The 27,730-nt window shown below is 36.7% G+C and overlaps 1 protein-coding gene across 2 annotated transcripts; it reads left to right on the top strand.

The window, feature by feature from the left end:
• Positions 1–27,730, top strand: LOC311167780 (TATA box-binding protein-like 1; the record flags this gene model as incomplete). Of its 2 annotated transcripts, XM_084228850.1 has the most annotated exons (7): positions 1–122; positions 21,863–21,935; positions 24,441–24,523; positions 24,677–24,740; positions 26,775–26,878; positions 26,968–27,062; positions 27,651–27,730. In XM_084228850.1, the coding sequence occupies 7 exons, from the start codon at positions 1–3 to the stop codon at positions 27,728–27,730; spliced, it is 621 nt and encodes a 206-aa protein (XP_084084976.1). The 2 variants fall into 2 exon arrangements, with proteins under 2 accessions (XP_084084976.1, XP_084084977.1); XM_084228851.1 differs by lacking the exons at positions 1–122; positions 24,441–24,523; positions 24,677–24,740 and having other exon boundaries at positions 21,801–21,935.

Raw genomic sequence — 27,730 nt, 5'->3', positions numbered from 1 at the left:
ATGGAGACTGGGGAGCGCGCCCGCCTCATCATCATCCTTGTGCTCCAGCTTATTCTCCGCGTCCGACGCAACCGGCAGCAGCGCTGCCGCCGCGTCCTCTGCCGCCGCCCCCTCTTCCCACGGTAACCCCGAAGTCGGCCCGGGGCGGGGGCCGCGCGGGCGGCGGGGCGGCCCGGGTGCGGGGCGTGCGGGGCGCCTCGGCTGGGCAGGCGGGTGCGGGGCCGGGATCGGGTGGGGTGCGCGGGGGCGGATGACTGGAGTGGAGACGCCCGGGTGGGGGGAATTAGCCCGGGGGCCGAAGGAGGATCCAGTTCCAGGGGGACGGGGTGATATTTGGGGATCTCATTAGGGATAACGGGGTGGGGGTGGGGCTTTGCTGCCTGGGCGCTTTATCGAGCGGGGTGTGGGGGAAGGAGGGAGGTATTTTATTTTTCGTGTTATCCGCTACGGGGAAAGACAGGCGAAGGGAGAGTCCCCCTCTGTCTCTTCGGAGCCCTCACCCTAGGGAATAGGGACGGGGCAGAGATGCTCGGGGTCCGTTGCGCCCCAGAAAACTTCGGCGGCCTCTCTGCCGCGGCCGGAAAGGCTCCCGAATAGCAGCTTCGCCCGTTCCTGGTTCTGGCAATGCCAACAGCCCGCATTATTGGTACTGTTGTTGTTATTATTAACCATAATTAAATTTGATGAAGAACTGAGGAGGATGAATTGTGGGAGGGGGCAGGGCAGGGCTAAGGCTGGGGGTCAGCGGTCAGTGATCGCTAGGAAGAACCCTAAAAGTAAATGTACCAGGGAATGACGGTTTGTGAAAGTCTCTTCTCTGCCGAAATGTGCATCTGCGGGCTCTGTCAGTGTGCTGGTTGCAAGGAGACTCAGACTTCAGCCAATCCACAGCTGTGTGCTCGCTGACTGCATCTGTCACCTGCAGTTCCAAAGAGACACTGGCAGTGGGCTTGTGTTTTGTAGGGGTAAGAACGGTGCCTAAAAATTGGCTCGAGTAAAGAAAGAAAAGGCAACAAGCTTGGTGTGGTTTTTGTGTGAAAAAGCAGTGATAGATTCTCAGGGAAATTGGAAAAGAGAGATGTAAACTGAAGATTCAACTGTGCTAATAATAATCAGATAGCTCGTTGAAAGTTTGAGAAAATGGTATTTTATTCAGATTGAGAAGGGACTATTCATCTTTTTTAAAACATAGTTCAATTTGATAGGGCCGGTTAAAGGCCTATCGGTTTGTGCTATCTCTTTAAGCCTCACATCGCAATTTAATGGTTTCAGACTTTCCACAACCATTCTAGGTCAGTAAATGAGGTTTTCTTGAGGTATACTGAAAAGGCCACAGTATACATACTAGAGTAATACAGTTTTTATGTACAGCGAGAACAACGCTGTTTATGTTTAGTGGAAGTTTAAAGATGAAAGTAAAACTGATAAATCACAGAACCAATTATGTCAACTATAGCTTCTGTTTGTTCCCATCTTTTTATGCTAAGTCTGGCTTCTCTGTTTAAGCAAAAAGATGTCATCCTCATCCCCAGCACCTTCTCTTTGTACTCTCCGCCCTGAAAATCATTTTCAAAAGCTTGTAATGATCTGCTTCTGTGTGCTCTTGATTGACTGATACCAGAGTTTTTAACGCAAGCATAATATATTGGAATTGAGATTCATTGTCTCTTGTTAAAGGAAGTTCAGGTGTGTGCAAAGAGCTGGATAGGTTCCTTTAACAGAGATGGGAAGTGTAAACATTGAGAAACTAAAAATTGCGTTTTAAGGCTGAGGAAAAACCCGTTACTGTCATCTTTAGGTTAATGGATTGAGAACGTGCTTATTAGTCTTTTCTCATAGCTTTTTTTCTTTTGTGAGAAAGAAAAGGATATACAGGGGAGGGCCACACTTGAGGTGTATTGAGACCCAGGATTTTCATAGTGCGTGTGAGATTTTATATATTCCCTCAGTCTCAGGGTTGCCATCACACCTAGACCTTATTTGCTGTCCTCTCTGTCCCTTTTTTATTTAAGTGGGGGGAGGTGCGGGGGGGGGTAGGTGGAGGGGCTGGGATGTGAAACCCTAGCTTCCACTTTTGCTAACAATTAAGTTCCTACTTTATCTGCTTTCTGCCCCAACACTGCAATGTTTGGTATTGCCTAGTTCCTCGCCTTAGTGTGGTGTCCCAGCTGAAAATAATTTTCTAAGCTATTTGTATTACTGCTCTTTCTTATAGAGTTTTCAACCTATGTCCTTGACCTGTATATCCTTTTCATTAATGTTACTTTGTTGCATTTTCCTTCTGTATTCCTCCACTTTATTTCTGGAGAATGGGATTGTGATGTTACATATTCTGTATTCATTCTGAGTAACTGTTGGTTGTGTGGTACAACAGGTAAGAGACTTGTGCTGAGAGACAAGACTATTGAAATAGGACACTTAAAAATATTTGAACCTTTTAGAATAGAGTGCAAACATTTTAGAAGCCCAAGGAATAGATACTGTAATTGTAGTTTTTTTCAGTAATAGTCGCTTTTTTAAAGGTAAAAAGAGTATTGTAAATCTGTTGTGCGTTTTAAATTGAAATTTTAATTTTCATAATTATAATTCTTAAAATTTTAATATCATTCTCTTTTGATCATTTTGCACCTGAATGCATATGAGGTAACTAAGTGATTTCTACATACTTTCTTCTGGAAAATTGTCACATGAATTTTTGTATAGATGTGTGTGTACATATATGTCTGTGTATGTGTGTATAATGTGCAGAATTTGCTATAAAATAGAACAAATACATGAAAGATGAAGCTGAAATTTTTGGAGAGTGTATTTCTCATTGTGAATGTACCATATTAACATTTTGCAAATACTATGTAATCTAGTTGAGTGGGTGTCGGTGCAGCTTTTAGATGAAGCAGGCCCCGTAATAACCCGGTGATTGATTTCTTTCTGTTGCATCATAGACCATGTGATGAAATTATTATTGATGTGAAAATTAGTTTAAATTGATTTTAGAATTTATTTCTATCACATCTGAATCAGAACTTGTAGTACCTTGAAAATTCAGCTGTATTGTGACATTTAAATAAACATTTTCTGAAATTTATACCCATTTTTTGCACCTTTTTTATGCCTCATGCCACATACAGTGTGCACAGCTGGATGAAAGATTTATGTTTTCAGGTGCTTTTTGTGCATTTATAGGTAGCACAGAAATCACATGCATGGATACCAAAATATGGCAGACCTAAATTTGAACTTTAAATCCTTCATTACATACTGCCTGGTGCTATGTAGTTATTGTTGTGTGGATTTCATCATGCCCACTAAATTAGAATTGTCTTGAGGCGCAGGACTTTGAGTTGCCATCATCTTGTATCTTTACTTATTGTGTGTACTTTAAAGAGTCACATCTTAATAGGATGATATATTTTTACCATTCCACTCCAGGGACTTAACCTGCTGGATGAGGGAAACTTTTTGGCATCTAATCAAATTAGGGATCTAATTCAAGGTGTCTAAAATTTCAACTTTTTATACTGGCTGAGGGATGCAAGTTATAAGTAGCAAAAATTTGTCATACATGATTAGAGCTTTGCATTAACCAATTCAAACACTAAAAATAATGGCTTACTGGCTTGAATAGATACAGTATTTGCTCTTGTCATATGATTGCCACTTTTGGAAATTTTAAAAGGGTGAAGGAATATCAGCATATCTGAGGTCTGCCATTTGATTTTTGCATTGTGGCACAAATCAGCCTTTCATTTAGAAGAGTGATAGTGTGTTTGTATAGATGTGAAAATGCAAAATTATAGAAGGATATCAATGGAAAGGAATCAGGCCACATAAGATATTATCATCTGATCTTGTGACTAAAAGGGTGGTAAATTTCATATTTTGGTTTCAACCTCTGGTTTTGTGCTGAGAAGCATGGTGTTAGGTGTCCCATTCATAAATAAATATTGAAATGTACACCAAGGTGAATTCTGAGGCAGGTCAAATCTGCCTGAGCTTCATGTGGAAGTCAATAATGAAACTTTTCAGATTTGACCAGGAAATGCAGCACAAAAGTTTGACTAATGATTTTTGACTCTGCGGCTGAAAATCAGATTGTGTTATGTGTTTTCTCTGAACTAATGTGTGGATGACATTAGTACTTTGGTTGTGTTAGCACCATAGACGTCTTTCTATTGGCCTTGGTTCATGATATGTTTCTGTTTAACTCCCTTCATGAAAACTTACCACACCTTAACAGAAGCAAAACTGTTTTCACTAGTTATATGGTTCCAAAGACTCAGGTGTTAACCTTCCTCTTCCTGATAAATTACAAGTGTTTTCATTGTGAGACATGCTTTTGATCAAAATCAGTTACACTTTCTTGGGATTAGGGACAGGGACAGCTAAAGAGTATGTGGCCTTTGTTTACAGCCTACCTCTGTATGGCAGGGTGTCTGTGCTGCTTATTGGAGGCCTTGCACTAGTTACTTCACTGTCCTGATCCCAGTTCTTCACCTACCATATGGGGTTAGTATTCGTACTACCTCACATGGTTGCTGTGAGAAGTGTGTAAAGTACCTAGAATAATGCTACCTGGCTGGTGCTCTTAACAGTGTTGTTGGTTCTGGGTGGTTCATTAAATGTGAATCATTAGGCCACTTGAATGCGTTCTTTACTTTGGTGACTTTCTATGCAAACTTTGAAATTCTTTGTGATCACTGACTGTGGGACTCATCTCCTGTTAGGTTGTGGGAGGGGAAAGCACTCTTGTTTCAATTTTGGATTGTCACATTGGTATCTAGTTATCATTTATAGCAGATGGACTAAGTAAAAAGAGACATCTCTGTTTCTTGGAAAATGAAGGCCACGCAAACGTGATCTGGCACAGCGCTGCAGCTATTGAAATGCTGTTTCCCTGTGGACTTAATTGCTTGTTGAGCTGTATGGAATTCTTAATAAAAGGAATAGACTTCAACAGTTTAATTTAGCAGACTTAGTCTTGCTCATAAGACACTATTTTTTTACTTTGATAGCCTTAAATGACAGTAAACTTAAAGCTTGTTGAGGTCATTGTGAAGACATTTAACTTGTTTTCTTTGTCACTGTTATTGTGTTCTATATAGTAGTTTACCTGTAACTTAGGAAGTAGCTAAAACTGCTGCTTTGCTCCAATATCTCAAATGGCTCAAGAATGACTGCCTAATATTGCAAGATTATGTACAAGGCTAACACCAAATGCTAAGTGTACCTACCTAATCAGGGAACTAATTTGATAATTAGAGCTTTGTTTAGATGGCCATTGAAATGGCCAAGTCCAAATGTTTTAATATACTTTGTAAGGAAGAAAAATAAGATTTGCTTTGGATATACAGGGTAAAATTTTATGATTCCTCTTTCCATATTGTGCTGTTTTTGTTTTTTTGTTTTAATTGGTTTTTAAAACACACACACACACACACACAGGAAATTGGCAAATACACTTTTATTTAGAGGAGTGGCTTTTGTTTTCCCGTTTGAAGAGAGTGAAGTCTAATTGATACTGTTTATTTAGTTGAGTAATAACTACTTTGGGCATAGCAGATTTAATATTGATAGACTACTGTTAACATTGTTCCATAGTTATCATGCATTCTGGATCTAAAAAATACTGAGATAAATTTTGAGATAAGAGAATATGATCATGGCATTTTATATATATGAGCTTAGGGGGGTGTGTGTGAGTGTGTGTGTAGGGCTATGTACACATATCCTTTTTGCTATTCTGGAGATTATGTGGGAGAGTTTTAGGAAAATAGATCTCCAAGGTGTCAATACTATCGTCCATAATAAAACAGGTCTATTGTGAAATAAAGGTCTCTCTGACACATTGTTAATGTTTCCCTAATGTTCTTTCCAGCACACTTCTTCAGGAACAGATGTTGCTGTCCTTCAGATATGAAGATAATAAATCTAATGCTTAATCCAAAAGTGCAAATATAAGGATGCGTATTTGTCTCATGATTGCGATCAACATGTATGAAGTCTATTATGTGAACCTCAGATAAGATTCCTGGTGAACCTGAAACTTTTGTGGAATAAGAAACCACCCCAGGGTTTATAACTTGCCATACACATTTGTTGAGCCCCAAAGCCTTTTTCTCTCTCCTGCTTATGCTAAAGTGAGCTTCTTGAGTATCTGTAGTTACTTGTACACATGGACAACCTAGTGAAGTTTTAATGAGCATCCTTTAATTGCTGATAGATTGACCACATGCTAAAATCTCTGTCTCAGAATAGGGTATTTGCAAGAGACCCAGCCCTGTTTAAGACACAATCAACTACTCATTAGACCTTCCTCAACACAGACTGGATAGGCTAATCTCAACTTAGTTCTCCAGTCTTTTTTGATGATGGTGGTGGCGGTGGTAGTGGGAGGGACCTGAGATAAGGAATGTGACATGGCTCATTATCTCACAACTGACAAAATGCCTTATAAATAATACTTTAATCATCACCTCAGCAGCATATTGCTAGTGTAAATCTTTTGGTTAGTATAGCAGAGAAAATCTTTGACCAGTAATCTTGAAAATTCTATCTCAACTCGTAGTATAAAACTGCTTGGTTAATTGTTCATGTGTACATTAAGAGCCTGTACCTTTTGATTTACTCTTTCTTGACTTTTTGTTTAAGGCCTGTTAAATTGGAAGAGTTTCAAATGTCTGAAATTAAATTCTTCATTTTTACCTCATATTGTACCCTCACTCTTACTTTTGTTAGAAGAGGAATAATGGCCTTAACATTAAACCCTGTTAAATTGGATGGTTAATATGTAAAAGTGACTCTCTAATCTATGTATGTATTTTAATTAAAATAATTCCTTACATCAGAATTCTAAGGAATTGTATTTTTCTATTTTTTAAGAACTCGTGGAACACAATTACCCTTCAGAATTTGGGGATTTGAAGTAAAACTGTTAGCAACTTGTTAGTTGAAAGCACACTGTATAGAACATACCAGAAAATGAAGTAAGGAAATAATAGGATATTGTAGGGAGTCAACAGTTGAGTGGTTTGAAGCTACTAAGATTCTTATTGTTACTGTGAAATAAGTTTACTCTTCCCTTTTATTCTTCAGCCCTCACAAGTCTTTCTGTTGTTCTTAAAGTATTCATTTAATTTAGCAACTATGTATTGAGTTTACCAAGTACCAGCTATTGAGCCAAATTTTAAATAAGCATCTTAAGTAAGCAGTTTTCTTCAAGGAACTTGGTGCCTACAGTCTAGCGAACAGTTATAATTCAGATATACTTTGTATTTGCTGTGACCTCTGCTTGGGGTCTCTTTCATTAGTGACTGCTTAGTGTCCTTCTGGATCTCATTTTAAGAATATTTTCTCATTTCTGAGCAAGTTAGAAGGCCTTCCTGATCATTCCCCCTAAAATTTCTCTAGTGTCATCCTTATATAACAAAGGTCACATTCTCTAATTATTTTAATTGCTTGTCAGTTTATTGTTCTACTGGAACATAACTACCATGATGGTCCCTTATCTGACCTTATCTGAGCTACATTCCCAGTGTGTAGCCACTTGATTCATTTCAGTTGCTTACTAAATGAATGCAACTATGAGTAATCATTTGTTAGATGAATGAAAGGGCATTCTGGACAAATAAAGAAAATCAGGAAAGGATCTGCTATTGCAAGAGGAATGGTAAAATGTAGAGACTTAAGTTGTGTTGGAGATGGAAGATTTGGTTACAAAGAGCAGATACGAAGAATTGATGTTCACTGTCTTCCAAGCCAAGCAAGTAAGATTCTGTTTTGTTCCATGTAAGAGAGCCAAGAGATGTTTCTTTAAGCAGGGGTATGGCACAGGAAAATAATAATGGTAGCTTATTTTTCAGATAGAATAGATTGTAGAGATGGCAGGCAGAAAATTCCATGTAAAGGCTGTATTGTATGACATTTGCAAGCCTAAAATGCTGGTGCTTTGGATGCAGCTAAGCAAAGTTAACTGGGTATAGGAGAAAAAGAAGAAATGAATGATTCTGAAATTTCTGATTCAGGTGAGAGAGTGTTAGATGGTGTTTCTATTGACTAAAGAATCAAAAGAGAGCAAGTTATTTCTTTTAACCTTTCATACTTACATTTTACAACAACTTTATTATTTTGATGTTCCCATTTTACAGCTGATGAAACTGAGGTTGAAAGAGGCTAAAGTCTTATTTCTGAAGGGATTACTAGTTTTCAGTGTATTGGCTTAATTTAATAAATACACCTAATAGGATTATGGATTCGAATCTCTGATTGGTCATGATTGACTAAAGAGCCGTAAGTCATGAATTAAATCCTGGAAAGCTTAAAAGGATTTAAGGCATTGTTTTTGTAACATTCAAGAATCTTGAATTTGAGAATATGAAGAAAGAAAACAGTTGGCTGCAAGTATTGATTCACATTTATCTGTCGACTATTCAGGGGATTCCTTGCTCCTGGAACCTGCTATTGAGCTTGTCAAGGATTGTTATGGACTTCCATTAGAGGAGGCAGCAGTAGTTGACATGGGAGGAAAACCACTGAAAGGGGTCTCAGGAGCTCTAAGGATAGAAAGGAGTGAGGGAGAGGTTCCTAGTATTTATGCTCCAGAGAGGTTCATCTGTGATAGTGGATTCAGCAGTGAGCAGTGAGCCATTTATTTGAAGCATTTCATAGTGTGTAGAGGCAGAAGGCAGATAGTGACAATTTAGTGCATGACTCCAAGTCAGGGAAACAATGCATGGTAAACAGAGTACAGAAATCTTGATGTTCTCTGTGATAAACAGTCCTGATGTAATATATAGCCCATTGTAAGGACCTGCTGAAAGGGAAATTCCATTATTTTGATGACCTATTATAGCATTTCAGCCCAGTGGTTCTCAGCTCTCTGACCATTACAAACAGCTTGGAAATGTTTTAAAATTAGGGCCCTTAAAAGGTTAGTTAATCAATATCTCTCGGGGTTAAACCTGTTGGTAGTTTTTTTTTAAAAGATTTATTTATTTATACAAGAACCAGGGTACAGGCCATATGCACGGGAGGGTAAGAAGATTCACCAAAGACAGAGTGGGGAACAGACCAGGCAGACTGACAAAATACACTGCTGAGGGGAGCAGTGGTTGAGACAGGAGAGGTCTGCCGCACCATGTGGGACCCTCACTGGTCAGCCGGGATAGAACCAGTCAGCCGGGATCTAAACGGCGCTGCAGAGGCTGCGGACAGCTTCGCAGCGCTCAACCGCCTGTGCCACCAGGGGAGGCCCTGAACCTCTTGGTAGTTTTAGTCTGTTCTGTGATAGTTAAGAACCAGTGTTCCAATCAGAAAATGTCCTAATCAGTCTTGTGTTATACCTAAGAACCCTTTCTGTTACTTGTATGTTATTATCAAATTATTCAGTTTATTATTTTGCTAGGTGAAATCTGTTAGTCCGTCTCACAGACCTTAGTTTACAAATTTAAAAAACTTATGGCTTTCTTATCTCTAGCCACATTCTTCATACTTATCTTCTTTTGAGTGATACTACCCTCAGTTACAGGCCTGACCAGTTCTCGGTAAAATAAGAAGTTCTTTATGATGCTTATATGTGGTAAGAGTATTCATTTGGTAATCCTGTTTTTTGCTTCTAAGTTTGTTATATTTTTACTCTTTTTTAATGACAAAAGTCTGAACTCTATCCACTGTTTTCCTGAAGTTAATGTCATACTCTTACCTTCCTTTTCTTAAAAGGACATAGATCTTAAACAATTTGCCTACATTTACTTGAGGAAACTATCAAAACAGGTCGTTTCACCTGTGTTTTTGCCTTGCAGTGTCTTCTTTCAATTAAATTCTTTACCAACAATATTTGAACCTTACATTCATACCCTTGAAATAAACATCAAAATGCAGAGAAGCTTGAACTTTATGCATGCCAACCTTGACACCAACCAGAAATCGAAAGAGGGTTCATTCCATTTCTTAGCTACCTGCTGAATTAACATTTATACTTGCAAATGAAAACAATATTGTAAAAATTATGCTGTTTTATTAGCATCAGTTTAATGACTAAGGCTAGCCTTACAAATTATAGTTACTTATTCAGGGTAACTTAGGACAAATACCAAGATTTTCTACAAATTTTTAAATGTCCTAGTTTTTTAAGTGATAACCCCTAAAATGGGATAATCAGGACCCATGTAAGAGCTGCTGAAGAAAAATGATGTCTTACTCTTTTAAGTTAAATGAGCAGGAAAACAGGTTTTGTTTTTGTTTTTGCAATTTAATATCCAAACGCATTTCACTTCTAATTTTCATGGTACCTATAGAGCACTGTTAACAGAATTTTTTTTAGTAATATATAGTAGACTTGATTAGAATCTTTTTCCCTGTTTCTTCCTGTTTCTCTTCTCCTTGCCCCCCATACTTTGTTTTTTAAAAAAAAATGTTTTTTAAGAATACTAATTTAATTTACCAAATACATCAAAATTACACTCTTTATTTTTACCCCTTCCTTTTACACTTGAAGGAACATGATCTGTTTTTGTGTCCAAAGCTTGAGGACCACAAAAAATAACTGGAAATCCTTTCCATTTTTGAGCATTTCTCTAACCATGGAAAATGAAGAGAGGAGATAATAATAGTAACCATGAGAATAGCTAAATTTGAATGCTTACCATTCTGAGTGCTTTGCATGAAATTTCAATTTTGGTTACACTCTGTGATAGGTTCTGTTATCTGCCCTTTTTTTCCAGATGAAGACAGTGAAGCATCAAGGCATTAATTTAATAAACACGACTTAAGTGGTAGAGTCTGGATTAACCCAAGTAATCTCTTCCAGAATCTGCGCTCTTTAGAGACAGTGTTTGTGTTTATTTGTAGATACTGCTTTTTAATAATCTCAAGCTAACGAACTCTTAACAGACATTTTATTGAATGTATCTGGTGCCTCAGGAACTGTGTCAAGACTCAGGTACAATAATAAGATTTGATCATGTGTCTGAGGAGCTTATTGTCTACCCTGGGGATATCTATAAATAGGAAATTTCAGTGTAGTGTGGGGAAATAGTGTGATAGAGGCATGACTAACCCGGTAATAGAAATCAGCGTGAGGATACTTTGGTTCAATCTTGAGGAATCAGATGTCTTCGCCCTTTGATTTCTTATTTTTCCCATCATGGTTACAATTGTCTCCTGTATTAGGGTTTCCAAAATTCACCTCCAGTCTAGACCTAGACCTTTTCTGAGCAAATGGCCTCTTATCTGATTATCTGCTCTGATTATTTCCTCCTTAGTGGTACAGAAGTTCTTTCATTTCAACATACCCAAAACAGCTTGTTAACCTGGAGAATTTTCTTTTCCCATCTTCCCTGCAAACCTGTGCTCCTTCCAGTGTTGCTGTTTCAGTAAATAGTATCTTGGGCCACAGACTTGGCGTCATCCTCCATTGCCCTTTCCCTAATCCCTATATAGTCACAAAGCTCTTTTCACCCTCTCTCCTAAAAATGTCTCTTCCGTCTACTTCTTTCTATCTTCATTTTCCCTGGTCACCACTGCTGTCACTCTTTCCAGGCCTGCTGCCCTAAGCCCTAGTTCCTACCCATTCTTATCTTCCATTCTATTCTCTTGTTAAAGCAGTGGTAAGTTTTTTTTTAAAAAAGTGAATGTGTGTCATTTCTTGCTGCTCTTTTAACTCTTGGCATAAATACAGCTTAGAAGATGATTTGACCTCTCCTTGCATCTTCAGCCTGGCCTTGAGTCACTTTCCCATTCAATCTTCCCACTGTAGCCATGCTGATCCTCCTTTAGGAGGGTCCTAAGCAATTCATATTCTTGCCTCTTATCTGAGAGACCTGCTATTCCCCTGCCAGGTCTTGTTCACTGTTGAATCTCCACCCCCAGCCTGAGGCCTAACATTTCAATCTCTAATTCATTGTTATGGGATTGATTGAATGAAGGTGATGCTGAGCTATAGAATAAGAAGTGAGAGTGAACCAGGTGTAGAAGTGGGGATAGATTTTTTTTTTTAAACAAGAAACTGCATAGCCACAAGAAATTAAGAGATCTCAGATGGGAAGTGAACAATCGATATGAAAAGTTACCAGAGAAGAAATGCAAGTAGTAATATTTGAAGTTTACCCTCTTTAGTATAGGGAAAATCAGTCTGTTCAATATTCCTATTTTTTCATATGTATCAGATTGTCAGGATTTTTTGAGAAATCCTTTGTTGACTAGATACAATAGCATATTATTTTGATATTTCAAAACTATCAGGTAAAGTAAATGTGGTACTTGCATTTAACAAATAAGGATAGGAACAGTTCAGTTAGCCCATTGTCACAAAGGATCCAGGTCTTACTGTTTTCTCAGTTTTATATAGATATATGTTAGTGCATGTGGAAATAATGAAATGTTTAAATAGGTTACTATTTTAAACCCTACTTATGGGATGGGCATTAGATTATATAATATTCAAAATGCTTCATTTTTCAACTGGAACTTTCTCATGAGAGTAAACCATTGACTTGCTTTAAGTGCTTTTAGAGAAAATCAAAAATTAAATCTTCCACTACCTTTAGGTGCTAATACCAATTTTTTTTATTGATTGAAACATAAAATGCATTTTTCCTTACCATTTTTTTACTGTAGATAATTGTTGGAAACTCTCAGAGTTGTTAATTTCCATAAAAAAACCAGTTATCTTTGTAGTTATCTTGGTACAGATTCTTAAAAATTAAATTTTAAAAATTTGGGCCTCCCCTGATGGTGCAGCAGTTGAGTGCTGGGTTGCGAGGCTGCCTACAGCCTCTGCAGCGCCAGTTCGATCCCCGGCCACTGGCGAGGGTCCCACCAAAAAAAAAAAAAAAAATTAGAGTAATTCATTTTTAATACAAGTTATTCACATGAACATTATATGCTTACTAGTCTTCAGAATTGGTGTTTAAGTAGGGTCAGAGCTAGAAAGTTAAGACCCATAACAAAGATTTTAACTTAATGTGATGGTTATGTTTGCTTTTACTTAAAAGGCACTTGTTAAATGCTGTATATGATATCGGTAATATATAATGCTTTCCTTTGGAAAATGCAAGGATTGGTATTGCCAGGCTGACTGTTAATAAAATTTTCATCAAAATTGCTAAATTTGCAAATATGCCAGCTAGCCCTCAGGACTGGCTTTTAAAGTGTAAGTTCTTGGGCCATGTACAAAAATGTCCTCATGATAGCATGTCACCTGCCAAATAAGTTAAAAGTTTTGCAGTTTTCATTGACGTATGTTATTACCCCTTATTACATCTAACATTCTAAAGACAGAATTTGCCCCTTTGAACACAAATGCTTGTTGAAGGCAAGTAACAATTTCAGTATTGGGACATTAATTTCGCTAAATTAATATAATAGCTTTAGAGCTAAAATAAAAATTTAGTATATAATTCATGGTTTGTCTGTAGTATGTGTTCACATAAGATATTCAAATCCTGGCATTTTAGAATTAGATGGGATCTTAGAAGCCATGTATTGTAATCTCCCACCTTACAGAAGACTTTTGTAACATTCCCAGCCACTGGTTAATCCTCTAAACCTGCCATCCATTTTCTTGTTATTTATCATCTGTGGCACCCACTACTTTGCATATATTTGGGTTTTGGTATGATTTCATGAAATCTGCTTCTGTGTGACTTTAATTTTCTCTAGCAGTTTCCTTTTTTATCCAGATATTTGAGAACTGCTTCTTTCCTTTTTTTGTGCTTAATGTCCTGAGACTTTACTCACAAAACTATTTTTATATCCCATGCCTTCCTACTTTCCCCTAGATATCAGTGCCCTCTTTAAATGATAAGGTCAGGATATTCTGGATGTCTCCATGCAAAGAGTTTATTCCTTTGTTCCGAACACTCCTCTCTAATCTAGGTTTGTTTGGTTTTTTTTCTTTTTTTTAAAGATTTATTTATTTATTTATTTATTTATTTATTTATTTATACAAGCACTGGGTACAGTCAGAAGCGCGGGAGGGTGAGAGAATTCACCAGAGCCAGAGCAGGAAGCAGAGCAGGCAGAAGGACCGAAGTACACTGCTGAGGGGAGCAGCGGGCGGCAGGAGAGGTCTGCGCGCCATGTGGGACCCTCCTCCGGTGGCCGGGGAACAGCTGGGGATCGAACCAGCGCTGCAGAGGCCACGGGCAGCCTCGCAACCCAGCGCTCAACCGCTGCGCCACTGGGGAGGCCCTGTTTTTTTTTTTCTTAAGTAATATAAAACTCATGTTGTCTTAATGTGACCTATTGTGAAACAATGTCTTAAACATTTCTCAGAAATTTTGTGAAAAATTTCAGACAGATAATGTAGGTAAAGAGAGTATTGTAATGAATACCTATGAATCTTGATGCTTAGATTTAACAATTATTAAGAATTGAAGCAGAAATATGGCATTTTGGGGGGGGGTCTAAAAATACAATTACACTCACTGCCCACATTTACTCTGTACCTTGAAGAGATCATCAGATTTGTTTGATTCCTGTGACAAGATTCCAGATTCTGAGGGAATTTTCTGAAACTTTATCTAAATCTATTTGTCACTGAGCTTAGACAGTGAAAGATACCTGAATTTTATCAGAAAATACAGACATGACATTCCCCTCTCAATATATCTACTCTGTTGCTCAAAAAAAATAAGCATATGTGTCTTCATAACATCCTATTATTTTAACTAACAAAATTTATATTAATTCCCTAATATGACAGATTACTTAGTTCCACACTCAGCTTTCCTTAAGATCTCTCTTATTTTATTCAAACTAGGATGCAGTTAAGGGTCATGATACACAAAATGAACAAAAATTTTGTTCATTTTGATAAAAATGTGAGCTTTACATTTACCAACGTTAAATTTTATTTTATTGATAGCGCCTCATTGGGCTAGCCTGGAAATCTGCAACCTTCTTAAAAGACCAGATAGTAACTATTTAGCCTTGTATGTAACTTGGTTTTTGTCACAGCTACTGAGTTGTGCCACCTAGTCATTATGTAAACACATAAACATGGTGATCGTCTGATAAAACGCTTATGGAACAGACAATGTGACCCACTGGTGTTATTCCACTAATTGGTTTTTTTTTTTAATATTTATTTATTTATTTATTTATTTATTTATTTATTCATTCAAGCACTGGGTACAGTCAGAAGCGCGGGAGGGTGAGAGAATTCACCAGAGCGGGGAACAGAACAGGCAGACTGACGAAGTACACTGCTGAGGGGAGCAGCGGGCACAGCAGGAGAGGTCTGCACGCAATGTGGACCCTCGCTGGCGGCCAGGGATCGAGCCTGCACTGCAGAGGCTGTGGGCAGCTTCGCAGCCCAGTGCTCAACCACTGCGCCTCCAGTGGAGGCCCTCCACTAATTCTTATCTAACCTATTATGATACTGTTTTTCTCCACCTGTTAATGTGACTTTTCTCGAGTTTTGCAACAATTTATGAAATAGTGTTATTTGGTTACAATATCCAACTACCTGTGAATCCATCAAACAATAATATCCATCATTTAATAACCATTTGCTATATACTATGTACTTGGCATAGATAATCATATTTAATCTTTAAATTACCCTGGGCAGTGCAGTGATTTTTAACACACATTTTCCAAAAGAGAGAGTTAAGACTTAAAGAGAAAGCTAACTTACCCAGTTATCACATATTAAATAAAATGTAAACACACTGGGTCTCCTTAATGTGGATGCTATACTATTAAACAAATATAAATGAGCATCATCTTTCTAAAAGGCAAAATGTTATCTTTTCTCATTGGTCACAGGCATGTGACCTGTGGGCATAGACAAAATGTCTTATTTCCTAATCTGCTATTTAAGGAACTTTATAAAGAACATGAGATTAGTTTTGATGGCTCCTCTTGCTTTTAGAAATCAGCTATCTCTAGGAGACCACGTGGGCTCGTGTTGTGTTTGGAAATTGGTCTATATCCAGATTTCCCTTCTGCCATTTCTCAAATCACAGATGGTAATTTTATGGTTAAACCCCTTGAAGCATCCCCCTCAGTGTCCTCAGATGCAATGTTAATGGCAAGGATATACTTTTCTGTAGTTCTTGGTTTTTTTGATTTTGTTCTTTTGGCTTTTAGTTAGATTTTAGAGTTATTTTTGCTTTTTTTTTTTTGATGACACTTTATTGTGGCGTTTCACTTTAAATGTCTTTCCTATACTTAACGGAAAATTTAAAATTGGATGCAATTTGTCTCAAAAGCCAGGAGGTGGCAGTGTTTTCCAGGTACTGCTTTAAAATTGTGGTTTGTGAGGACTGCTGAAGTAATGTTTTTGAATACCACTAGAAAGTCAAAAAAGTTAAAATCATTGAATGAGGGAGAAGCTGCTTCAACTTCTATAATGCATTTTAGTGGAAATATAGAAACATGACATTTCCTGAGGTTAGGACACTGGCAATTTTAAACTTTTCATTTTATTAGAGGAAATAGTTGACAAGCCCATACTAAATATATACTTGAGAAGCAGGACAAAACACCTGAGAGACAGGACAAAATACCTATCTTAATATTAAGCCTTTGGCAGTGGGAAAATTGTTGATAAATTATATGTAAATCAATAACTAGCTTTATTTTTCTTATATTTAATATATTCATTTTAGAAAAGGAAAAATCCAGTCTCTACAAAGCCATAGAAGAAATGTCTATTTTTTAAATTAAAGTCACTCTGGTGTTAACTCTAAATAGAATGTTATTATTTGGCAACTGTAAATATATAAGTACATATGTAGATATATAAACCAAAATGAACCCTTATCAAGCTTTTTTTTTCACATTATGGACCTCTGTCTATATCCATGTCATTTTGTAATTTATAAAATATTCAGTTATAACGGTGTTATATTGTGCTATACTCTACTTAACATTACCTTCTAGATAGACATCTAAGCTTCTGTTAGTACAGAGTTGTGATATATAATCCTAACTATACTTTGCTCGTTTTAATTATTGCTTGAAATACTTTCTTAGCAGTTGACTACAATTCAGTATATAGTTGATTATTTTAATTATTTGAATACACAATGCCAAATTATCTCCTATAGAAAATTTTTGTACCAAATTTTAAGAGAATGCTAGTTTACTCACACCTGCACCAGCATTGTTTGGTATTTAACATAGTATAATATGTATACATAGTATATCATTCTTTCAAGTTAACTAAGTGAACTTAAAAACCATGTATTGAAAGAATTTTTAAATAAATAATATAAGAAAAATGATGAAAATTTAAATATTGTAAAATCAAGGGGTAATCAAAATATTTTATAATTCAGGTTCAGACACCTTTAATATGCTGTTATAGTCATCTTGAATATTCACGTAAGAAGTGAAAAAAGTTCAAACCTGAAGTATTAAGCATCTAACTTTCTAATATAAGAAAATGATCGATAGAAGGGAAAATGATGAATTTAGGCCAAAAACAATAAAGAGGATCAAATAATTGCCAAGAGTTTGTTCTTTTAAGAACCTTAACAAAATAGATAAGCCTCCTAGTAAGATTGATGAAGTATAGGAGAAAAAACAGGGATAAGTGATAATGTGATGAAAAAAATAAGTGTACTGTAGCAAAGATTTTTTGTGTATCAGAAAACTATGATAAATTGTATACCAGTAAATTTCAAAATTTAGGGGAAAAATGGAGAATTCCCCCAGGAATTTTAATTTAAGAAAACTGATTCAGGAATAAACAGAAGACATCAGTTGCCTCAAAAATCTTCAATTGAATTAGTCTTAAAATTCTCCAACCAAACAAGAAACAAGTCCAGATAATTTTCAAATGAGGTCTGCTATAAACTGTCTTCCAGAGAATTAAAAGAAAAAAGACAGAAACTGCACTAACTTGTCTAACGAATCTTGGCATTCAAGTCAGATAAAGACATCCAAGAAAGGAATATTATAGATTATCTATGAACATAAATGAATTAATCCTAAATGAAATATTAACAAACCAAATCCATATTGTCCCCTTTTTTTGAAAATCATGATGTAGTTGGGTTTAGGAATATGATATATATGTAATTAGTTTCACAGAAATTATGAGATTGATAAAACACCAATTCAGAGAGATTTCCCTGGCTTTGGAGGGGAAAGATGAGAGAACAGGGTTTTTGAGAAGTACCTGGAGCAGTATCTACTGTACTGTGATGTTTATAGTTGAAGCGGGTGGTGCTTAGGTGGGGTTCTTCTAGCCCCTTCATATATCATAAATATTTTATACTATAATGTTAGTAGATTTGTGTTTAAATGTTACTTTCAAGTTTTTTGTGTTCTTGTGAAGTTGCTTAAATACATCCCCTTAGCAACTGTGCCAACCAGTAAAATAATTCCATATTAACAAAAAACATAATAAAGTATACTGTGTATGCATCTTCATGAATATTATGGTAAGGGGCTTGTAGGGAGGGAAAAAAGGCTCTTGTTAATAATACTTTTGCATTCAAATGAAAAGAGGTGGCTTTGGGGCCTCCCCTGGTGGCGCAGTGGTTGAGCACAGTGTGAAGCTGCCACAGCCTCTGTAGCGCCAGTTCAATCCCCAGCTGCCGGGAGGGTCCCACATGGCGCAACAGACCTCTCCTGCTGTACCCGCTGCTCCCCTCAGAAGTGTATTTCATCAAGTCTACCTGTTCTGCTCCCCACTCTGTCTCTGGCGAATTATCTCACCCTCCCGCATTTCTGACTGTTCCCAGTACTTGTATAAATAAATAAATCTTTAAAAAAAGAAAGAAAGAAAATAGGTGGCTTTGGGAGTAAAGTTGCAGGTAAATCTTTAAAAAAAAAAAAAAAGAAAAGAAAATTGGTGGCTTTGGGAGTAAAGTTGCAGGCTTGATAAATTTAGTTTTTTCCATGATTGGTACTAAAAGAAATTGTTTGGAATTCTAAGTAGATGAGAAATTTAATATAGACTGGGATTGAAACGTTGGATATTCTGGCATTAAAATTGAACATTCTCAGAGAATGTGTGTTAGTTAGCACTAGGTTTGATTAATTAAAACAAAATTCCAGTATATGATGGGCTTAAGATAGAAGTTGATTTTTCTCTCACATTCATAAAATCGGGAACTAAGACGTATAAGGACAGTGAGGAAGTTCTCACTATCTGGGACTCTGGCTTCTTCAGTCTTCTTCTTCTTCTACCATCTTTACCTCATACGTGCATGATCCCAGATGGCTACTTGAGCTCCAGCTCTCAAGTCCATCTCCAGGTAGAAGAATGTAGAAGGGCAGGAAGGTACAAGGGGTCTTTACTGCCTTATTTTAGTCCCTCAGAGCAGACTTCCCAAAAGACATAAAACCATTTCATTTTACATCTCATTGACTAGTACAGAATCGTGTGGCTTCTTCACTATCTGTTGCCAAAAAGCATGAAAAATACAGTACAGTAGGACCCCTCCCCCCACAGTCTCTTCCCGTGGTTTCAGTTACCCAAAGTCTACCAAGGTCTGAGAATATTATTTACAACAAGATATTTTGAGAGACCACATTAACTTAACTTTTATTACAGTGTATTATAATTGTTCTATTTTTATTATTGTTAATCTCTTACTATGCCTAATTTATAAATTGGATTTTGTTACAAGTATGCATATACAGGGTTCAGTACTCTAGTGGTTTCTGGCATCCTCAGATAAGGAGGGAGTATGTTATTTCTGCTACAATGTGCCCAACTATACATCTGGTTTCTGTTCATTGTGAGGAAAAGGTGGGTTTAGAAACTAGGATTCTCTGTCTACAACAGTTATCACATAATTTTTATAAGAATATAGCCGAATCTCCTGGTGTCCAGATGGCTGAATATCTAGGTTATAATATAATCATGGAAAGTAATGCTAAGAAATCTCTGCTCTGCCTGTTGATTTGAACCTACTGTATCTATAACCACTGTCATTTTTGTGGTATTTCCCACATATATGTACTAAGTACTTTTTATACATTTTATATAAATCTACGATGCTGGTAGATACAATCTATCCCATGTATAGATGAAATATCCAAGGGTAGATAGACTGCATAACTTTGCCAGAGTTCTCCTAACAGTTACATGGTTAATCAGACATTGAGCTTGCTGCTTAAATATCACTGCCAGTCCTTACTAATCTCTGTACATATATGTCCGTTGTCCTCACTGCCACTCCTGCCCAATCCATTATACACTAAAATTCTTTGAGGCTGCTCAAACATATACAAAAAAACAAACCCAGAAAAACAAAAAGATAAGCATGTTTATGGAAATATAAGAGGAGAAAATTAATGAAGTTGAAGTACAGTTGAGGCACAGAATTGAATGTTGTATGATCTGTAAAGAGGCTAGAAGTCTTGGCCTGACTTGTCATTGTGTTCTATCATATTTTGTTTGGACTCAGCATCTTTGTTGTTTTAATTATATAATAATTTGAACCCTTAAAAAGAATATTTTTCAGATTATGGCTACAAGTAGTCTTAAAGATTAAGTGTCTAGGGCCTCCTGGTGGTGCAAGGGGTTAAGCACTATGAAGCTATCTGTAGCCTCTGCAGCCAGGGAGCTAATCCAGAGGGCACAGCAGACCTCTCCTGTCTCGCCTGCTGCTCCACTCTGCAGTATATTTCAGTCAGTCTGCCTGTTCTGCTCCCCACTCTGTCTCTGGTGAATCTTCTCACCCCCTGCACCTCTGGCTTGTACCCCAGTTCTTGTATGCATAAATAAATAAATCTTTAAAAAAAAGACTAAGTGTCTACACTGTTTTAAGATTAAGTCTACAATTACGTGTTGAATAAACTAAGTTCAGTGTTTAGCAGCCACATGTACATGAAATTTTATAATGTATTTATTTCAGCTGAAATTTTATTTTGGATTTTAAAGACTCTTATCAGTACAGTAGTTTACCGTTTTCTGATTTTTTTTCTTTTTGTGTTAGATAAGCTGAATTACCATTATTTTTCAAGATGTGGAAATCCAAAGAGATATTTTAGCTGGATATGGGGCACATGCTTACTAAAAACTTGGGCTTCTTTTTTGCTTGTTTGTAGAAGTGCTCTTATCATAGTTTTTTTCATAGCTCTAACAAGTTGTCTAAAGTGGATATAATACCATTAGTGGATGGACATTGGGACCACAAAGTCCAGCCATTGAACATAGGGTGTTTGGAGAATTTCCCTAATTTTGATGAACCTGAAACATAGTGGTTGTGAAGGCAAGTAGCAAGAGATTAAGTCTGGCAAGCTCCTGATGTGTGTAAACATTACTTATTAATTTAATTTTATTTTTTTTAAAGATTTATTTATGCATACAAGAACTGGGGTACAGGCCAGAAGTGTTGGGGGGGTGAGAGGATTCACCAGAGATAGAGTGAGGAGCAGCACAGGCAGAGTGACGGAAATACACTGCTGAGGGGAGCAGTGGCCAAAACAGGAGAGGTCTGCTGCGCCCTCTGGGTTAGCAATGTGGCCAGCTGGAGATCGAAATCATGCCATGCTTCAGTGGCTGCTGATAGCTTCATGGTGCTGCGACTTAACCCCTTGCACCATCAGGAGGGCCCTACTTACTAATTTTAAGGAATGAAAGTTAGGTCCAGATTTGGAAAGATTTTGTAAGACAGTATTCTTTTTAAAATGACATTTTTAGTGGGGAACAGAGAGACATGATTTGATTTGAGTAATGTTTGAAAACAATGTAGATTCATTTCTTACATATTACCTTTCAAGCTTATTTGTGAAAATAAAGTAACAAAACATTTAAGTTTAATTACTCTGTTCTGTTTTATTTCTCAGGATGTGATCTTCGTGGTGGGAAGCTAAGTTTTTAAACTACCCCAATGGATGCAGACAGTGATGTTGCATTGGACATTCTAATTACAAATGTAGTCTGTGTTTTTAGAACAAGATGCCATTTGAACTTAAGGAAGATTGCTTTGGAGGGAGCAAATGTAATTTATAAGCGTGATGTTGGAGTGAGTATCTGAATTTTAATATGTGTGCTTACATAGCCTAATTTTGTAGTCCTGTGAGTGTTATACTAAAATGTATTCATTCTGCAGATTATGCATACCTTACCATATGCTAGTTGTACTGAACTCAACAGTGAGTCTTTAGAAGTAGTGACCCCTCCTATGAAGCAGCAGCTTTTGGAGATACCTATCTCCAAGTCTTACCAAAGAATTCACTGACTGCTAGACACTTCATTGTTCTCTCAATTTCTTTGAACTGGTGAGGGGGACTTTTATACTTCCATGTTTAGTTATTCAGTATATTTCAATGTAGTTATAGTTACATAGGAAATTTTGTAGTGTCTTGCCATGCTTCTCTTGAATTAGCTGAGATAGTTGGTTTTCTTCACTAACAAATTGCTGAAAATAACATGACTCATATCCTAACCTGGACATTTTTTTATTTCTTTTTTAATAAATTATTTTATATAATTCTTACATCATTTTCATTTTGCATAATGTATGCATTTTCATTTTGGTTATATTCCCGATAAAATTCCCACCCCTTTTTCTGACTCTAATCCCTCTTCTCCTCCCCCCAACTCCCACTGTAGTGTGTCTCTGCTATAGTTGCTTATTGATTTTGATTTTTACTTTATTGCAATTAGTCTTTTTCCTGGTCTCTTATTTGGGTTTTCTAAATTCCTGCTATGAGTGAGACCATCCGCTAACCTGGACATTTTAAATTTTAGTTTTTGTTAAACCTGTAATACAATAAAAGCTGATAACTTGCTTAGTATTTGAGATTAACATTATAAATGACAATAGGTGTTCATTTGGTTTTTGTAAACCAAAGAATGATTAGGTATATACATTTATCATGAAAATTAAGAACATAGGAAGTCTCTTTTAAGCTCTAAAAATCAGATGCCAGTATTCCTAAGTAAATTATTAAGTTTTACTACTAAAACTAAGTAAAGGTGAATTAAATTCAATGAAAGATTTCATTGACCTGAAATTAAGGATTTTTTAATTGATCAGTAATTATCAATAATGATCAGTAATGATCAACTACTTTAAATATGTTTGCTAAAAAGTTTTAAGAGGGGAAAATGCCTAATGTTGCTTTGGAACTTTAACATTGCCATATGACAGAGAAGTTTGTTTGTGTTGAAAAACTGAAAAAGCTGAATGGATAGTCAAGCTGTTGATAAAAAAACAAGTATAGAATAAACTCAGTTCAGTAGTTTCTCAGCCATGTGTACATCACATTTTATCATGTATTTATTTTAACTGAAATTTTGTTTTGGATCTTTGGTAAATTTTGTCTTCCCAAACTAGCTTTCTCTACTTTGATAATATGGCAAATGATAGAAAGGGAGTAGTTAAAAAATGTAACAAAAGTTTTAAGGAGAAATGTATGATTCATTTGTTTTATATTACTCAGCAAACATTTATCTTTCTTATATATAAATAGGTATCTAATGAAAATTTCCATAAATGAAAAGTTGCAGGGCCTCCCTGGTGGCGCAGCACGTTGAGCACAGCGCTGTGAAGCTGTCCGCAGCCTCTGCAGCGCATGTTCAATTCCCAGCCAGCCAGGGAGAGTCCCACATGGCGCAGCAGACCTCTCCTGCTGCTCCCACTGCACCCCTCAGCAGTGCTTTTGGTCTCTCTGCCCGTTCTGCACCCCACTCTGTCTCTGGTGAATTGTCTCACCCTCCCGCGCCTGGACCTGTACCCCAGCTATTCAATAAATAAATAAATAAATCTTTTTTGAAAAAAAAAGTTGCGATGAAAATTTAAATTCACAGTAACTTAAATCTTGGCCCTTGACCTGTTTATACTTACCCTGTAAGTAATTTCATGCAAAAACCCTTAGCTTTAAATTCATTTTCATGTCTAAGCAATTGTACCTCCAGCTCCATTAACTTTGCATTCAAGATTTGCATATTGAACTTGAATATGTAATAGGCATCTCAACTATAGGTTGCAGTATAAAGTAGTGATGAAATTGTAAAGCACAATAAAGGAGAGCTGAGAGAAGAGGGAAGAGGGTTTTGGTGGAATGATCAGAAAAGACCTGTGTGGAGGTGACATGTGGTGAGAGGCTGGAATGAATAAAAAAACTGTGGGAAAGATATTTCAGATGAAAGTAACAGCCACTGTGAAGCTCTTGAGGTGTGAACAGTTGAGGCTATTTGAGGATCTTTGCAAATGACAAAGTCCAGTTGGGGGACCACAGCAGAGTAAGAGTTTTAAAAGTTTACATACTTGTAGTACATTGAATTCACAAAAATAGTGACAGATTTATATAGACCTTCTAGTTTCAATTAAAAATCTTTTTGTATTAATATGTTCTTTGTGGTAAGTATGGTCCTTGATTTCAGAATGTGTGATTTGGAGAACAGTTTATTTCAATTTTGAGTAAGCATGGAATAGTATTTAAGTATAAAATGACTTATGTAGAGCAGAACCATATCTGGAAACACTTATATAATCAGCCTTTTTCTGGTTTTTGTTTTGTAGAAAGTATTAATGAAGCTTAGAAAACCTAGAATTACAGCTACAATTTGGTCCTCAGGAAAAATTATTTGCACTGGAGCAACAAGGTAAATGTTACTTGGGTTTTTAATTTTTATTTAATTTTCCTCTAGTGGAAACATTTTCCTAGACTTAAAAACAAAACCAAATATACAGTTTGTCTTGTTCCTCAGTACAAAAATCTATTTCCTGACAATTTTTTTCTTTCCCGAAAATCATAGTGAAGAAGAAGCTAAATTTGGTGCCAGACGTTTAGCCCGAAGTCTACAGAAACTAGGTTTTCAGGTAATGTTTTCAAAAAAAAAAAAAAAAAAAAATCCAATGTGCAAATATTCAAGGATTTATTTTGTAAAGTTAAAGTTTTTACTCTAGCAAACTAATGAAATCATCACAGAAACTCCGCATGATTGACTTTTTCTTGTTTTTTTTTTGTATTGTCCTTCAGTACCTAATTTGGTGGTAAAACTTGCCCACAGGGTCTTTGTCAAGTGTCTGGGCTTTATTTTTTTTTTCTCCAAATTCCTTCCCATAGAGAGATAGACTTGTTCCCTTACAAATTAAAACTTCCTTTCCAATTCCTTTAATTTCATTACTTCTCACGCACAGATTGTGTTTTTCTCACTTCAAGAGTAACCTTCAGGGTGGTATGTAGAGAGCTGCAGTACCCTCTTAACTTACTTTCTGGCTCTTGTAAGGTGACCATTGCTGGCAGGTAAACCTAATTTTGTGGAGTTGAATAAAATTAATAGGTAGTCTGGACTTACAGTCACTTGTAAATAATGAGTAAATGAAAGAAAAATAAAGATGAACTATGGTCCCTGAAGAGACAGACCTATCTTATTTGGGATTTGGGTGAGAAGTGGTGAGAAATTGAGTTTCTATCTGAAGATTCAGTCTCCTCTGTGGTGTAAGTGATAGGAAGGCACTGAAGTACTACAGGGGAGACTGGGGTGTTCCTGCTTGGGCAGAGTGACTGTATTGGGAGCCATAATGGATGGTGCTGCCACTTTACCCAATTTTAGACTTTCTGCAACTGCTGCCTTAAGCAAATACTGAGTTGGAGAATAGTTCATTCATCCAGAATTGTGGCTTTACTAAGGGCTTTTCAAAAGACTTAAAGATGTCTTTATTTGAACTAAAATCATTCAAGATATTGACAGCAGAAGTTGACATTAGTGAAAGAACATTATTTGTAGCCTTGGAGCCTCTTTTTCTTACCATAACATTAGAAATGTTGAGGAAAATCCCAGGTAGTCAAAGCACAACTTTATCACTCTATTCCCAAAAGAAAGCATTTAACTTAACTCACAGAACTGTCATTTACCCTGTTGCATATAAAAAACAGCCTTACTGGGCCTCCCCAGTGGTGCAGCGGGTTGAGCTCCATGCTGTGAAGCTGTCCACAGCCTCCGCAGCACCATTTTGATTCCTGGCTGGCCAGGGAGAATCCCACATAGTGAGGCCGACCTCTCCTGTCTTCCCCGCTGCTCCCCTCAGCAGGGCCTTCAGTCCGTCTGCCTATCGTGCTCCCCACTCTGTCTCTGGTGAATCCTCTCACCCTCCCACGACTCTGGCCTGTACTCCAGCTCTTGTATAAATTAAAAAAATAAATCTTTAATTTAAAAACAACAACAACAACGACAAAAAAAAAAAAAAAAAAAAAACCAGCCTGACTTTTGGAGCGCAGTACATGCTCACTAATTTATGAACTTTTTTTTTTTTAAAAAACATTAGCTTTTCTTTTTTTTTTTTAAGATTTATTTATTTATTTATACACGCACTGGGTACAGTCAGAAGTGCGGGAGGGTGAGAGGATTCACCAGAGCCAGAGAGGAGAGCAGAACAGAGTGACGAAGTACACTGCTGAGGGGAGCAGCGGGCGGCAGGAGAGGTCTGCGGGCCACCAGACCTGAACTGCCACGCCACCAGAGAAGGCCCAATTTATTAACTTTTAAGTAACAACTTTTCCATTTTGACTTTTGTGAAAGAGGACTATGCTTTAATTTTCTTCCCCTGTGCTCTCTCATCTATCCCAGTAGATTAATTATTCCATTTAAAGTATTGAAAAACTAAACATGGGATTCAAAAGACTTCATATGTATTATTTTAATTATGTACATACCTCAAGTTTTTTTAAAATCCTGTCTTGAGCTTTTCTCCCCTTTATTTATAGGATTAAAGAGTGACTCATAACTTAAAATATAAAGTCATCCATGCTTAAGATGTTTCTGTTTAAAGATTAAAAATTATTACATGTTGTCTAATGAGCAGACTTTTTTGTTTCAAAATAATTCATTGAGTTTTACTTCTCTCCCGAAGGTAATATTTACAGATTTTAAGGTGGTTAATGTTTTGGCAGTGTGTAACATGCCATTTGAAATCCGTTTGCCAGAATTCACAAAGAATAATAGACCTCATGCCAGGTGGGTCTTTGAGGAATCAAGAGAACATCAAATTTCACGTTATTTGTCTGACAATGTATTTATATTAATTGTGAATTTTTTGTATGTAGTTATGAACCTGAACTTCATCCTGCTGTGTGCTATCGAATAAAATCTCTAAGAGCCACGTTACAGATTTTTTCAACAGGAAGTATCACAGTAACAGGTATTTTGTGATATTGAAAACAACTCATTTATTGATATAATGAGATGAGAGGTCACCATTCCAAATAGAAATAATGTTTGATTTACCCCTTTCAGTCACTTCTCCCCTTCCAGGGGAGCCATTCTCCTGAGTTAACACTGTAGATTAGTTTACCTGATTTTATATTGTTTTTACATCTTATATGTACTATTTTGTATCTGTCTTCTTTTACTCATCATTATCTTAGTGACATTCATTCCTGCTGTTCCATGTAGTTGTAGGCTATTCATTCTTGTGGTTTAGTATCCAGCATGTGAACACACTGTCCATAGGCCTTTGGATAGTTTCCAGTTTGGAGCTGTAAGAGTGTCCTATATATTGTCATAGTATCATTTTTTTATTCACGGTATCTTGAATTTAAAATACTTGAGGGAAACTTTTTTTTTATTACTCTCATAAGAGTTTTACATGAGCAAAATACTCAAATAAGTTTAAAAAAAAAATACCTGATATTCTAAATGACTTGAATACGTTTAATCCTGGGAAATTGCCTTTTCCTGGTGTTCTCTTTACCTCTTCTCACCTCATCCTCTGTTGTGTTTGTCGCAGGTCCCAATGTAAAGGCTGTTGCTACTGCTGTGGAACAGATTTACCCATTTGTGTTTGAAAGCAGGAAGGAAATTTTATAA

Source organism: Talpa europaea (assembly GCF_964194135.1).
Source record: "Talpa europaea genome assembly, chromosome: 2".
NCBI classification, from domain to species: domain Eukaryota; kingdom Metazoa; phylum Chordata; class Mammalia; order Eulipotyphla; family Talpidae; genus Talpa; species Talpa europaea.
Note: the sequence above shows the minus strand (reverse complement) of the source record. Positions and strands in the feature narration are given on the sequence as shown.